Genomic DNA, 14,175 nt, shown 5'->3' with positions numbered 1-14,175 from the left:
GACAATGTGCTCATTGTGGCCCCGACCAACGCTTTTCTGTGTCAGAGAGGTCATTAGAAGAACAAGTCAGTCAGAAAAACTGCTGGAGTGTGTCAGAAAAAAAAGAGAAAAAAAGGGTCAATCCTGCCATCGTTGATTTTATTTATTTAAATTAAAGTGTCATCCCAAACGTCATCAGTTACAGACACAAGTGGAGGTATTCAACACTGAAGTGAGCCGTACATTTCCACAACATTTAAGTAATGAGAACACTCGTGTAAAATATATATATATTATCCGTCAGGCATCTCATCCTGATTGCCCAGTAGCACGCCATGGATGTTCTGAGAGAGAGAAGAACAGAGAGAGAAGAGAGAGAGAGCGAGGTGAATCTTGGTGCCGGTTTATAAATGTTAACGCATGTGATGTTAAACAGATTGGATGATAAGCATGTGAGACTGATTGTACTGGACAAGTGTCTAACGGACGGTGTTGTAGATCAGCAAGAAGAAGAAGAACAAACACAACATGGAGACTCACTACGAACTGGTACTGTGTCGAGGTCTCCATCAGGCTCTGGATGAAAGGATGCTGGGACAGGATGGAGAAGGGAACGCAGTCCCCGGGCTCGTAGCCCAGCTCTATGAACAAATGCACCAGTTGCTGGAGGCCAGCAGAGATCAAGAGTATTACCATGAGTATTGTTTTAATAATGACGTTAATAATTCTGCTTGGATTGTATCATAAACTGAGGGTTTGAAGGAGACTTTGCCTCATTTATTTTACCCTCATCATCTTCTGTTAGTTATGCAAATTAAGGTGTGGGTTGTCAACGATTTATTTCAATTATGTATTTCCTTAGATTTCGAACCTTCACAGGGCTTTACCTCAGTGCGCTCCTCCTCACTCAGACAGCCTGGAAGAAGGGGGCTGCCGTCTCTCAGATGGGTGACTTTGTGGCACGTGACGGCGAGGAGAGCGGGGATGGACACTTCCTGCTCCCCCGACGAGCCGTTCCATGCACACAGAGTGTCTTCTCCCTCGTAGTCTCCATCGAGTTCAGAGGAGCCGAGCTCAGCAGCCTTGTCTATACTGGGCATGGACTGTACACACGACGCATTATGATATCGCTGATAACGGCTCCCCTTGCATGTTTCATTCCAAAAAAAACAACTACTCGGAAATGTTTTTGGCATCATAAAAACTACCACATGTTTTCTTTCATAACTCAGAACCACCTGAATACATTTATGACAGACTATAAAATAATGTTTTTGATGACAGAAGATGATGAAGTGGAAGTTTCATTCACCTTTCTTTGTAGAGTCCTTGACTCACCTTGACAAGATCGTCCAAAGAGGAGTGGGTGAGATGTTCTCCCATCACTACACTGAGTGCTCTGATGAAGCCCTGTCTGGGGTTAGGGTCGGCCGCAAAGTACTGCAGCATGTACACATAGTCCAGTTGTGGGGGGGAGAAAGAGCGGTCCGCAAACAACTGGAAAAAGAACTGAGAAGGGAGGGACAGTTGCACACATAAGGAGTTTGACCCCTTTGAGGTTTAGAACAAAGTGATGTCAGTGTCCTGTATATGTCAGTGTTTTTAATGAATTTCTTTTCTAGAAAAAAGATATAATAGAAAATATCTGAAAAGTCAAGCATTTTTATGTTCTTTCATGTCTCTTATATCTTTGTTCAATTGTTTTAATGCCTTTTAAGTCATTTGTGTACCGTGACCACTTGGATTTCCATTTCAGGAGTAATGAAAAGTTGGAATAAAAAGAAAGTTTACATTGTAATTGAGTTACCTTGCGTAGGTTACCCAGGCGGTCATAAGGCAGAGGCTCAGATGGGTCCTCTGGGACGGGCTGGACACGGTCATTGGAAAACCACAACTTTGTCTGGTGAGAAAGGAGTCAGGAGGAGCAACTTAAACATGTGTTTTTTACATTCAGGAAGCTAGTTTTCACTTTATTTATACTATATAAACTGTACAATAAATACTAATTGGGTTGTTGTGTTGATTTGAACCCAGGCCTGCTTGTAGAAAAAGTTTCAGTGAATGACACAGAGGTCAAACTTTGGTGTGGAAGTGAATAGATAGTTTAAAGATACATATTTATTCAAAGTTGATTTTTATTTGTGATTTAAAACACAAACTATATCAGACTATATGGTGTCATTGTGTGTCGGTCTGACTATTGTGTGCGTAGAGACCTGTAGGTACTGGTCCTCGTTAACGTAGCCCGTGTCGCCGGTATCTGCTGCCTTGAAACGCTGACGCACGACCAGCAGCTGTGATAAGGAGGGAAACGGCCAAGGGAGGGCAGCACTGAGCAGAAACTGACGCCAGTCAATTAACTCATAGGCGGCCAGGAGGGATACGATCTCCAACAGCTGGGGACAGAAGAGACAATGACAATGCTCCTTTCATGGTTCCTGGACAGTACGGTGCAAGAATGTGTGTGTGCTCCTTTACTTTCTCTGCACTGATCATAGTCAGCTGAGAGCTATTTGATTATGTGGGTTTTTTCTTTAATAGTCATTTGACTGAAATTGTTTATGAAAACTGTTGTCCAAGCAGAATTTGGTGCTTTGAGGCAAAGACAAAATAAATCACTACTCTACTTTTGTGTTTTGAGTTGCTGGGATGCAGTTGCTTAAAGAGTACCTGTGTTTCATTCATGTTCATCCAGGGCTCGGGCAAGGTGTTTCTGCCCATGTTCACGGAGATGATATCCACGAGCAATTCAAGGAAATGAAAACTGGAAATGAGGCCTGGAAGTCAGAAAGGAAGGAAAAAGACCATTGGATGGATGATGATAGCTGGTGAGCAGGATTAATGACCCAAAGGCCCGATCCCAATGTCATCCCTAAACCCTGAACCCTCTGGGGCTCACTGACGTCAGCTGGTAAATGGTTGAGGCTGTGAGGGCTTGAACTGGTGTGAATATGAATGGGACAACGCTTTGCTGCAACAAATCACGTGACCATGACTACATTCAACATTTTTATCTAATTATTTTATACGTGTAACCCTGATTTGAACATCTTCCTGCCTTCGTCGAGTCATTTTAAATCTATTTACCCGTTTTGTCAAAACAGCTTCAATAACAAAACAAAATGTTTGATAAATAAATCTGTGTAAAAAAAATATTATGTCATTTCTGCTTGCATTCCTCTGATTTCATGTGTATTTATGTTCCATCTTTAATCCTTAATGTTGTTGTGTAAATATAATTTATCGGGCTGACCCGTGTGCCTCTTTGTTTACCTTTTTTTTATGTCTTCATTCTTCCATTGGTATCTACATGTTTAACGTCACATTGCAATAAATTGTGGGTAATTGCCTTAAGGCAAAGTCGGCATCTAACGCTGACTTACGAAGAGGGTTCATAAAGGGCTCAAAATGTCTGCCAGAGAGCCCTCAAGCACTCGACGATGTGTCAAGTGGAACAGATCTAAACCCTCACGGACTTCGAGGGAGCGCGCCTCCAAATCGGTGATTCCTTAAAGGTGGAGATTGTGATTTTGCCAATCACGATGCAACTTGTCTCCCCTGTATTAACCTGATGGAGCTACGATGCACAGCTGTCGGTGCAGCGCCGCGAGCTGAGTGATCGTCGGCGTGGACCTTGTGGGTTTCTCCAGAGGAGGAGGACGGGGAGGGGGAGCCGGGCTGGTGAACATGTGGCAGTCTCCATTCAAGTAGAAGTCTGTTCCTTCCTGGAGAAGAGAATTTAGGGAATCTCAAATTGGGAGGAGTGAGGTAAAGGAGACTGTGGTCACATGCCTGTGGTCGCCACCTTGTAACCAGTGTGAGTACTAAATAATACAGTACTTACCCGGGGTAGATACAATTATAAAGTGGTCACGTACCATAATCAGCTGGTACTGCAACTTAGCACCTTCCTCTATGTGGTGGCCGACCACTTCTGACAGTTGGTTAATACTGGTTAGAGAGAAGGAGAGTTGCAGATACAATGTTCAGTTAAGGACTAAAAGTGTTTTTTCACAAGCATTGCATGTTTTAATATTCTCAAGTAATAGTTTCGGCAAGAGCACTGAAAGGGCTGTCACTAATTTAGAAATCTTTCCAGCTCTGTGACTTTTTTTTCCTGCCAAATAAATAGAATAGAATTGTGTTTTTATCGTAACACTGCTTGTCCAACAATTTGAAAATCTGTGGGCTGAAATACACACACACACTTGTAGCATTGTAACATGACATGGAGATACAATACAGAACGTATTCATCAGACACTAATAAAACAAGGACAGCGGTGCGATGCCGCACCATACCGTACCACACACGAGCTCGCGCCCTCGCTGCGCCATACCTCTTCCTTTCTGCGAGATAGTGTGCTTCCAACCACTTCTCCATGCTGCTTGATGTCTGCGCTGCTCTGCTCTGCAGCGACTGCACCATCACCAAACCGTGACCTTTCACCAGCGCAATGCGCGCCATTGCTGCATTCCCTTGAAAACACACGCATATGCATAGGAACACACATATATAAGCATATTAATGTTTTTACATACAAAAATACAAACATGGATAAACGTGATATGTATCTCATGTGGCACAGTTCTTAGAAAAAAGAGCCACTTGGAATATTGACAATACATCCATATGTCGATTGAATATATTGTGATGTAAAGAAACGCCGTGTGCATACCCTCATGCTCCAGTGCGGCTGCATATTCTTGATGTATATTCTCTCTGACTTTCTTGTCCCTCTCCTTCGGCTCTTTCGTCTCCCCCTGGTGGGCTTCTGCTGACACCTACACACATATTAACCCATACATGTCAAGAATATAAAAAATTATACATATATGTATATATACCTCCATAATATGCATATGCAAACTCTCACACATACAGAGCATTACCAATTTTGTGATAGCTGAGAGTGCCTCCTCATAGTCGCAGATCAGTTTCTCATGGGGCAGCTAGAGTTTACAATAAAAAGAGTCAATATCTCTGTCTAGCTTATCAGCACATCATCAATAAACTGTTTCTCAAGTGGCAGTGTTTTGTTTGTTCTTTTGTATTGAGGTACGAATACACATTTAACTAAATTAAAGTTCATTAAGAATGCCCAAACGACCTTGACAGATTCAGCGTGAGCACGGTTTTTCGTCTTGGAGTCGGGACGTCTGCGGAGGAGAAAATTGCTTACGTGTGAGTATATGTTTGTGCTTGGGTGCATTTGGACTATGAAGAAATGACAACACCCATTTTATCTACAAACAGACTGTGGAAAACTGTTAGTAGTGCCTCTCCCTTACCGTTTAGTTTTCTTCTTGTCCTCTCCGTCGTCCGTTTGACGAGACACACTTCTGGCCGTTGGCTCCGGGCTGGTGGAACAACATAAATCTTTCACTCTCCTCACTCATTATTCGTAAACTCTTTACAATTTTGTTTTTATTATCTCGTCGCGACGTAGTTAGGTTGCTATTAAAAGCGAGTTCCTTGCCTCTCGCCCTGCTGCTTAACGTCTGTGTAGTGCAGCAGGGGGATGAAGTCCAACTTGGAGGGAAGCTCAGGCAGAACGTCTCTGTGCATGCCCAAATAGTAGACCTTGAGGATGCGGAACGTGTCCTGGAATCGGTCCATCTCTACCTGGACAACACAAACAATCCAACATTACGTGTTAGCGAGTCAAACTGAAGTAGAACGTACACGACACACAGGCCGTTAAGCCATAGGCACAGCGACTCAACAAAAACAAAACGCAGTGGAAAAGGTACGACAAAATTGGAAAAGCTAAAAAAAAAAGTTGATTTTGTCAAATGGTGACACAGAAACAGAGCCGTCACCTGTATGAGTACAGAGTGGTAGTTGACGAGGACGATAGTGTGTTTCTCCAACCAGCCGTCCCCCATGACCCTCGCCCTCTCTTTCTCATCCTCCTCCTTATGCTTCTTACTAATGTCCAACAGACGTTGGCACAGTTCCTGTACACATATCAAAACATCCACATATATTTTGTCCTTTCATTTTTAGAAGCGTGATCAGAATATTTGCACTGTAATATATTATTAATTGTTCTCACGTTCAGCCTCAGATGTAGCTCTGCTTTGGTATCATCGTCTTCTCTAATGTCATCAGGGATGCTGTTGAAGTCCTTCTGCCAATGAGACACTAACTCCTGCTTCAAATCTGGACGCCCCAAGAAATGCTTGTACTCCTCTCTACAGATACGGAAGACTAGGTAATACTTACATAGTAATACATGTCCTCTTAACCTTATGGTATGAGCATTTGCTTTTTCCCACAGGCAAACTCCACACACAATGAAAGTTCCTTAAATAAACCATGTATGCACTGCTTCAAAGGTCTGGCAGAATACCTGATGTTGAATAGGTGAAGCTCAATCATGGATCGTTGTGAGCGCAGGTGATGCATCACCGTCTTTGAGTTGATCGCGTAAGAATCGCACACTGTGTCCCAATGGGAGCACAGGGACTCTGACAGCTCCTTGGAGATAGAGATGGGAAGAGGGAAAGATGAAGCACACATTGGATAGAGGACAATACAACTGAACAAGACATAGTGGAATAGAAAAACAGATCACATTTTCATTACCAGATTTAGGCAACACATGTCGGGAACCACAACAACACCACCAGCTAAATCATGAAAGAGGGCGATCCTGTGGCGACCCCCAGTGAGTGCATCTGAATGTCATATATATGGTCATACCACATCAACAAGATTTTTTTAGAATAGAAAGAGATTAGGAGTGCTCTTTTAACTCTGGTGAGGAAAACAAACATTAAAAAAAGAGTTGTATCCTACTTGAGCAACTGGTTCATCCACGTAGACCCAGCCGGGTGAACCTGGGCGGGGTGGGACTTCCTGAGAGTCCTCATTGGCCACTGAGGAGGTTGACCCACTCCTTGATAGCACTATTGATTGGCCAGAAGAAAAGTGAATAAGTAAAAACATGTCTTAAACACATCATGTTCATCCTAGTTTGAAATGTGTAATCCACAGACTGCTGATGGAACCACCTTGTGCGTTGGATTTGAACAGTGACGTCACACTTTTGGCTTTTTCGTCGTCAAGGCTGATATGGGACTCAGCGTATGCTTCGCTTGTGTGGCCCTGAACGTGATCTGCAGGTGAATGTATAGCTGAACAGGAGCACTCTGGAGCTTTCCTCACACTGTCCAACACTACATCGTCACTAGGAGGAGCGGTGAGAGCTGATGAGGCAAAAAATCATAATATTGTGAGTAATTATTCTTTCAGGGAGGACAAATTGTCTACTGTACATCATTTAACGTAGAGTGAATCCCATGATCACCGTGTGATTCGAACAATACTTTTTTTTTAACCTTTATGGCACAACAAATGAATGAAAAACACTTTTGCTTCACGCTAAAATAACAATCAGTTTACCCTCCTGTGTTTGCGCCATAACTCGCTGCAGGACGGACTCCACCTCTTTGTGAAGCTCCTCCTCGTCCACATCTGCGTCAACACGGACCAAAATGTTTTGCCTTCCTCCAAACCATTTCTCTAGTTTTGGTCGGGTGTCCTGAAAAGCTGTGATCCTTAGGGTGGGGAAAACAATGTCAGATATTACACACACAGTCATGCAGCAACAGTAATGTAAACGATTATACATGACAATTATTTGATTCTTCTTCTTTTTTTTTTACCTGTCTGAAATCTGCGCCAGATACATGTTATTGTCTGTGTGATGGGATTTACATTGGATTGGTTACTTGTTTATGTATACGTCATAATGTGCAGAATGTTTGCGTGCACACAGATGCGTACTGCCGAACTCGCACTAGTATAACGTACCCGTGTGACTGAACGAACGTCTGATCACACACTCGTCGGGGGCATCCAGCAGCAGAGCCAGGTCTAGCACTGGAGACAGGGGTGGTGTCGGTTCGGGTGGATTAGGATCAGTGGCGAGTTCTGTCCTGCTGCTTACGACGCCATCCACCTCATCTACAGACCCACCGAGGGCTTTCTCTAGCAGGTGGGCCCCGGTGATGTCCAATGGAAAGCCATCCAGGATCCAACCTGACTGGGCTGGAACCTGCCTAGTCGGGAGACAAACTATATTTCACTCTCTAGAGAGTGATTGTGGGTTTGCTGTTCGTATCATTGGTATCTCTCTGAAATACTGACTATGTGACATGAATTGCTGAGCTAAAACAACTCATATCAGTATTTCATATCAATACAGGTTAAGTGCTTACCTGATAGCCTCTACCATGATGTCCACCATCAGCTCATTAGGGATGGCGTTGCCTTCCCTCAGCACTTTTTCTGCAGCTGCTCCCTGCATGGCCCGGATAGACGGCTGCATAAGGACATGTAAGCAGGTAAAAGGAGTTAAGTATTCAAATCTGGAGAAAACAAAGACGTTTTATAACTCAACATTTCTATTACACTATCACAGTTTTATTAGCAAGGTTGATTTGTGATATATAGTGAGTGCAGGTTACGTTACCTATAAATAAATACAAAATAGTGTCAGAAGATTGTGAACACTTACATTGCTGTCTCTGCTTTCGTCTTGAGTGTCAACATCTGAAAAACAATGAGACTATGAGTGACAGGTATCGCATCCAACAAGCAACCGTGTAAATTACTTAATATGCAGTGCATTTTCATCAAAAGCGCAATAAAAACAACACACTGTCATGGATAGTATGAAAAAGAATCATGCTCGCTTCAGTAACCCACCAGTATTCAGTGAAGTGGAGGATGTGAGCAGTGGTTGTCTGTCTTTCTCTTCATGCGGCTCTGTGACCTGCACATTTTGTCCAAAAAGTTATATTTAAAATGTTCAAGATCATGGAGGACCTCTGACGTCAAAATGTTTCCAGGTTTATACACTTCTGATGCGGGCAGGGGAGACTTGTGAGAATTTTATATTCCTAAACATTTGTTTGTTTTTTAAAGCAAAATATTCTGAGATTATATAAAAAGGCATGCTAGTGAAGTTACAATACTGCATCCGACTTACCTCCTCTCCATTGTGGTAAGCATTCAGTGCCTCCGCGATGACTGAGTCAGCTGATAAGACATGGATGCCAAGGTCTGAAGCAGGAAACACACACACACACACACGCACACACTCAGCAACAATTAAGCCATCCAATCTCATTCCACATTTCAGTAGTTAGGTGGTGTGAAATTGTGTTTGTGCGTGTGCTTGTGTCTGTGTTTGGATTGCATGCCGTGTACTTTCAGCAAGCTTGTCCAGGCAGGTGGTCTTCCCCGAGCAGAACTTGCCCAGGACACAGGCCTTGATGGTAAAGTCAGGAAATGAGGGCGGAGGCGGTTCCACAATGGGTTGACGAACAATGTTCCTCAGTCGCTGGACAACGTGTCCGAGAACGTTGTTGTTGGTCAGGGGCAGATTGGACTCCCCGGCTTCCTCTGGCCACGCCCACTCACCTACCATGTTCTGACAAACACGACATACGGCTCAGGCAATAAAGACTTTCAGCACTCAAGACAGTTCAGGGCTTCAGTTTGGGGCGTGTGGGCAAACGTAGACACACGAGCAAGCATGATTTAAAAACACTTGCGTTAGAAACTCACAGTGTATTCCTCATAGTCCTGGCTTTTGAGTATCTCCTGCTTCTTAAGCTCTACAGGGTCTAGTAGTGGGGCCGATAACTCAGACTTCGGCTGCTGGCACTTTACGGGCTCATAGAGAGGCAGGCCACTGAACAGCAATTCCTTCCACTCTCTCATCGGCTTCTCTGGAATCAGACTGGACATGACAGCACAAGAAATGACACGAGGCAAAGCTAGATTTAATGAGCGCTAGTGTATTCACAGTAAATCAAAGTGTTTTCTGAACAGAGTCTAGAAGTTATCAAAATATTTGTGTGGACGATGCATGTCTGTGGAGATTATCATTTTGATCACGAGTAGAAGCAGACAGGATGTTGACATCTCCTGAATTTATTTGACCACTGGTCAGTTGTGCAAGAATGTTTCACAGGTTTTTGACTCCCATCTGAATCAGCACCGCTAACGAAGCAACGCATCAGTTTTTAAACAACATAAACAGACAAAATTTTGAGTCAGATTTCAGTTTTTTTATACTTTCCTTTTTAATGTTTTCCCAAAGAATGAAAGAGGAATGATGGGACAATATGAAAGATAGCGACATACCAACACTGAAAGGGTTTATGTGATCTATTCTGCTTTCATGCCGTACAATCGTTCCCTTCACCTACAGCTCATTCCCTCATGAGTCTCTCAGTCTCGTTTCATTCACGCTCTGCCAGATTCTCCAGTGTGCGTTGCTTAGTGTTCCAACATTTTCTATTTTGAACCTTTTCCCACGTGTGTCCCTTGTCTGATTTTTTTCACTCCCTGGTTTGGACCTTTGCTTTGCTTTTAAACTTTGCAAGTTCAGCTTTATTTAACGCTAAGCAAAGCTGAACTTTCCTGGTACATTGATTACTTCAAGTTCTCGTGCAACACAAGAGTCACTTTCGAGGTTGTCTGTGTGCATATTTCTACTTTGTATCATGAAAAGCAACTGTGTCACGTACTTCCCAGTGTGCAGTCGATATTCTCCAACTTTGGTGGCCAAGTCCACCATCTGGTCCAAAATGTCCCTGCAGGTCTGAGAGTGCTTCTTGAATCTGGCCTGAGCTTGCTCAGCAGCAATCCTGTTACAGGATTCAAGCTCCTTACTGATCTCCTCGGCACGGTCCACTATAGCCTGCTGAGCCAGAGCCTAGAACAGGCCCCGGTCAAAAAGATGGAATGAGTGAGGAAGGCCTGGCACACCACAGTTTGCAAGTAATAAAGGAAGATGTTACAGAGGTCATTTATTGTGTAAAACACATGACTAGGTGTTTTTGTGTGAAATTACGGACACAAACTAACAAACATGTTGAGGAATTAGTACATTACTGATATTGGAGGTTGAAGAAAGAAGAACATTTTTTTTATCTGCTATTAAACTGGCAACAGGTAACAATTTATACAGCTTCCTAGTTTGCTAAAATACACGGTATTAATGATACTCCATTAAAGCTTTCATATGCATGTATATTTAATCGTATGATTTTCTCCATTAATAATCTCAGAAGAATATTTCACTGGCAAATAACCACAGAAATCGAGACTTAACAGTGCGACAATCTGCCTGACAAATAAGGACAATAACACTATGACCATACTTCACAACAACATGTTGAATAGTTAACACTGAAACCATACTGAACCACAATTGTATCCTTTGCAAGGTATTGATTTATCCAAGTATCTGCCTTCTTTTAAACTACTACTGTACAGGTGTGATCACTTGAAGGACATAACAGATCTGTCTCTAAATACCCAATATCACTCTTTCTCTTCCTAAAACCAAATACCCTTACAAACTACCACCCGGCCCTCTCTCTCCCTATGACACTACTCGTGCTATCACAGATACAGCCTAATGCAAAGTGACAGTAGAGAGAATTCTTATTCTTCTTTATTCATCCTATCTCACCGCCTCCCTCTCCAGATTTTCCTGGAAGTCCCTCTCTCTCCGCTGCTGGTGCTGCTGCTCTCTGAACAGGCGGTTGTTCCGGATCACGTCCTTCTGCACGCGAATCTGGAGGAGCTGTGTCGCAAAACGCTGCTCCTGCTGAGTCGGACGTGTCAGACGCTTCACTAGCTGCTCCTCCCGCTGTGCCTCCTGCAGGGTGAGGCAGAGGCGGCTGATCAGTTGGCTGGTTTTGGGTTAGAAATTATGAAGGCCAAATAACAGACTGTGAAGTCAAAGAGAGCAAAATGTGTACGATTTATTTAAAACCTTGCACCTGTTGAGCTTCTTGAGCCTCGAGCTGCTCCACCAGGAATCTGTCTTGTCTTTTCTCCTTCTGCTCGCTAGCTACTGCTTTCTCCTCCAGCCTCTGTCGGATATCCTGTGTATACTTGCTATTAGATTGTAATGCCTGCTTCGCTCCACTTCCAGGGACCTCAAAGCCCTGACTGGTGCCACCAACGGTAAATTCTCCAAAGGGCGGCTGACCACTAGAATTGTAAAGGTTTAAATCACTTTTTTTTTCTCTCCATTTTAATACATTTATATAACATGATACGAAATGCCAACAAAGTAAATGTTTGATTTTCTCTCACCTTGATAAGGATGCTAAATTATAATGAAGCAGTTTCTTCCTCGTCTCAAACTGGGTTATTTCAGTCTGGACTTTCTGTAAACAGAGATTGAAACATTACCACAAGAAAAAACATGTTCATTAATTTTTCTTTGTGTGTTGTGAGAAATTAAAAATGTATTGTTTGTCCAACTTGAGACACAACGAAAACCTCTGCAGAGAAATTGATTTTGAATGAATACCTCCTTCTGTAAAAATGATGGGACGTTAAGCAACAACAAGCTATTGGTCTGGAGAAGACCATCAAACGACCAAGAACAAACTGAAAGTTCTTGCACCTGGATATCTAAAATTGGGATTTTTTTTTTTTACTTTGATCGAAACTCACTGTGAGGCCTATGGCAAGCAACCATGAGCCTCTACAAACCACTGAAGTGCTGACCCTGTGGAAGAAATAAAAATTCCCTCTGTGTGTTGGTGAATTATCACTCATTAATTAATCTGGATCACACCTGCACTTCTTGTTCTCTGCGTTGCTGCTGCTGTTGCCTCCTCTTTAGGTGAAGCTGTGAAGTGTAGGGAGGTGGCTTGGGCACCTTGATAATGGTGGCCTGGTTCAAAATCCTGATGTCATTGTGCTTTTGACGATACACCTTCAGCTGCAACATAACCAGTTCCCCAGTCATTAGTTTATTTAGGTCCAACACCCAAAATACTGCTGCGTGACAGTCGAGACTAAGAAGCAATGTCAATGTCAAAGGTTGATACAAATTTGGAGGCTTAAAGCTTGGTCATACATTGTACCTCATCTTAAATGACATTGTTATACAGCATTTTCTTATCTGACACCTTCAGTACCTCCTTAATATTCTTCAGTCTCTTCTCATTCTGGAGTTGTCTCTTTTGCTGAATGGAAAGGGTCATCACAAGCCCGTCGTTCAGTTGCTGGCATTTCTCCTCATGGTGCTGAGAGATGTTCTGTAGCTTCAGCCCCCCATCACTTTGTACCACATGATGCAGTCGCTACGTCAAAAGAAAAGACTCTAAGATGCTTGGAAATGCTTGCCTCTGTAGACATTGGCGTTGTCTTGAATTAATAATGTGAACTTGTTGTTCTTACATCAGAGGAGATCTCGTGCTCTTTTTTGAGCAGGCCAACATTGGCTGCAGGCTGCATGAGTTCCGTCAACGTGCCGCTAATTTCTGCCTTCTTCTCTTCAAGCGAGGAGTACAGTTGGTGAAGGAGGCAGAGGGCAACATCCTGCTTCTCCTGCATTAGTTCCTGGGCTGTGTTTATGTCAAAGGAGATCCCCAGCAACTGGAGAGTAGGCTCAACACGGGTAAAATTATTCAGTCTCGAGATGGAAGTGCTGAGGAAAAAGGTGTGATTAATATTTATGAAGATTTTAAATAAGAATAGAACAGTTAGCTATTTTACAAAAAAAAAAGAAAGGATCATGGATCGATAGAGAGTGCAACTTACTCTTTCTTCGTAAACATACTGAAATCATTCTGCAACTGATATTTATGCAGAACCTCCCCAATAAGGTAACCATTGGAGAAATCGCTGGCTAAGGTCTTTGGATCTGTAAAGAGTAACATATATGGCATTTGGTGGAGCGTTGTCCCGATGCTTTTTGATATTTCATGTAAAGCTCTTTGAATTGCCTTGTTGCTGAAATGTGCTTCATAAATAAATTCACAAGCCTGAAACTAATACTTATTGGACAAAAATCCAAAACTAAATTCCTTTTACCCCTCAGTGTGACTACGTGACGCTGGACAAGACTATAAGTACTTTACTAACGTAAAACCACGAAGCGTTGGTTAGCAAAATGAAGCTAACAGGTAACTAGCTAACTATTAGTAGCTACGCTGACGTCAGACAGCCGGTAACTCACCGACAGCTTTTGACAGCCGGAGCTCCTCGTTCAGCCACCTGCAAAGTATATCCGACATCTTCCCCCTTCAAAATTCGGCTGAGACTATGTGACTTTATGTGATAATTATCGAATTATCGCCATGTTAGTAGGTAGCTAGGTTAATACTGTGCCTCTTTAGCGCGTTCACAACGACTGTAAAACCC

General features: G+C 42.9%; 1 protein-coding gene across 1 annotated transcript in view; it reads right to left on the bottom strand.

The window, feature by feature from the left end:
• Nucleotides 1-119: 119 nt before the first annotated feature.
• Nucleotides 120-14,175, bottom strand: part of spef2 (sperm flagellar 2) — a 14,065-nt gene continuing 9 nt past the window's right edge. The window contains exons 1-38 of the mRNA XM_068566698.1: nucleotides 13,991-14,175; nucleotides 13,573-13,675; nucleotides 13,210-13,459; nucleotides 12,948-13,112; nucleotides 12,602-12,748; nucleotides 12,112-12,185; nucleotides 11,793-12,006; nucleotides 11,480-11,668; nucleotides 10,530-10,717; nucleotides 9,562-9,736; nucleotides 9,202-9,424; nucleotides 8,981-9,054; nucleotides 8,698-8,764; nucleotides 8,507-8,541; nucleotides 8,208-8,311; nucleotides 7,801-8,048; nucleotides 7,653-7,686; nucleotides 7,390-7,544; nucleotides 6,999-7,193; nucleotides 6,784-6,893; nucleotides 6,335-6,462; nucleotides 6,038-6,176; nucleotides 5,802-5,939; nucleotides 5,459-5,604; nucleotides 5,271-5,339; nucleotides 5,090-5,138; nucleotides 4,872-4,931; nucleotides 4,658-4,763; nucleotides 4,319-4,457; nucleotides 3,858-3,930; nucleotides 3,548-3,704; nucleotides 2,650-2,756; nucleotides 2,196-2,375; nucleotides 1,787-1,879; nucleotides 1,318-1,488; nucleotides 867-1,082; nucleotides 520-642; nucleotides 120-323 (exon numbers count right to left, since the gene is read on the bottom strand). The exon at nucleotides 13,991-14,175 is cut by the window's right edge and continues 9 nt beyond it. Of these exons, the coding sequence (XP_068422799.1) occupies nucleotides 273-323; nucleotides 520-642; nucleotides 867-1,082; nucleotides 1,318-1,488; nucleotides 1,787-1,879; nucleotides 2,196-2,375; nucleotides 2,650-2,756; nucleotides 3,548-3,704; nucleotides 3,858-3,930; nucleotides 4,319-4,457; nucleotides 4,658-4,763; nucleotides 4,872-4,931; nucleotides 5,090-5,138; nucleotides 5,271-5,339; nucleotides 5,459-5,604; nucleotides 5,802-5,939; nucleotides 6,038-6,176; nucleotides 6,335-6,462; nucleotides 6,784-6,893; nucleotides 6,999-7,193; nucleotides 7,390-7,544; nucleotides 7,653-7,686; nucleotides 7,801-8,048; nucleotides 8,208-8,311; nucleotides 8,507-8,541; nucleotides 8,698-8,764; nucleotides 8,981-9,054; nucleotides 9,202-9,424; nucleotides 9,562-9,736; nucleotides 10,530-10,717; nucleotides 11,480-11,668; nucleotides 11,793-12,006; nucleotides 12,112-12,185; nucleotides 12,602-12,748; nucleotides 12,948-13,112; nucleotides 13,210-13,459; nucleotides 13,573-13,675; nucleotides 13,991-14,048 (4,953 nt within the window). The 5' untranslated portion in view covers nucleotides 14,049-14,175 and the 3' untranslated portion in view covers nucleotides 120-272. The remainder of the gene's footprint in view (nucleotides 324-519; nucleotides 643-866; nucleotides 1,083-1,317; nucleotides 1,489-1,786; nucleotides 1,880-2,195; nucleotides 2,376-2,649; nucleotides 2,757-3,547; nucleotides 3,705-3,857; nucleotides 3,931-4,318; nucleotides 4,458-4,657; nucleotides 4,764-4,871; nucleotides 4,932-5,089; nucleotides 5,139-5,270; nucleotides 5,340-5,458; nucleotides 5,605-5,801; nucleotides 5,940-6,037; nucleotides 6,177-6,334; nucleotides 6,463-6,783; nucleotides 6,894-6,998; nucleotides 7,194-7,389; nucleotides 7,545-7,652; nucleotides 7,687-7,800; nucleotides 8,049-8,207; nucleotides 8,312-8,506; nucleotides 8,542-8,697; nucleotides 8,765-8,980; nucleotides 9,055-9,201; nucleotides 9,425-9,561; nucleotides 9,737-10,529; nucleotides 10,718-11,479; nucleotides 11,669-11,792; nucleotides 12,007-12,111; nucleotides 12,186-12,601; nucleotides 12,749-12,947; nucleotides 13,113-13,209; nucleotides 13,460-13,572; nucleotides 13,676-13,990) is intronic.

The sequence above is a fragment of the Clinocottus analis genome, unplaced genomic scaffold, assembly GCF_023055335.1.
Source record: "Clinocottus analis isolate CAN_PGR_092001 unplaced genomic scaffold, fCliAna1.0.p SCAF_7, whole genome shotgun sequence".
Lineage (NCBI taxonomy): Eukaryota > Metazoa > Chordata > Actinopteri > Perciformes > Cottidae > Clinocottus > Clinocottus analis.
Note: the sequence above shows the minus strand (reverse complement) of the source record. Positions and strands in the feature narration are given on the sequence as shown.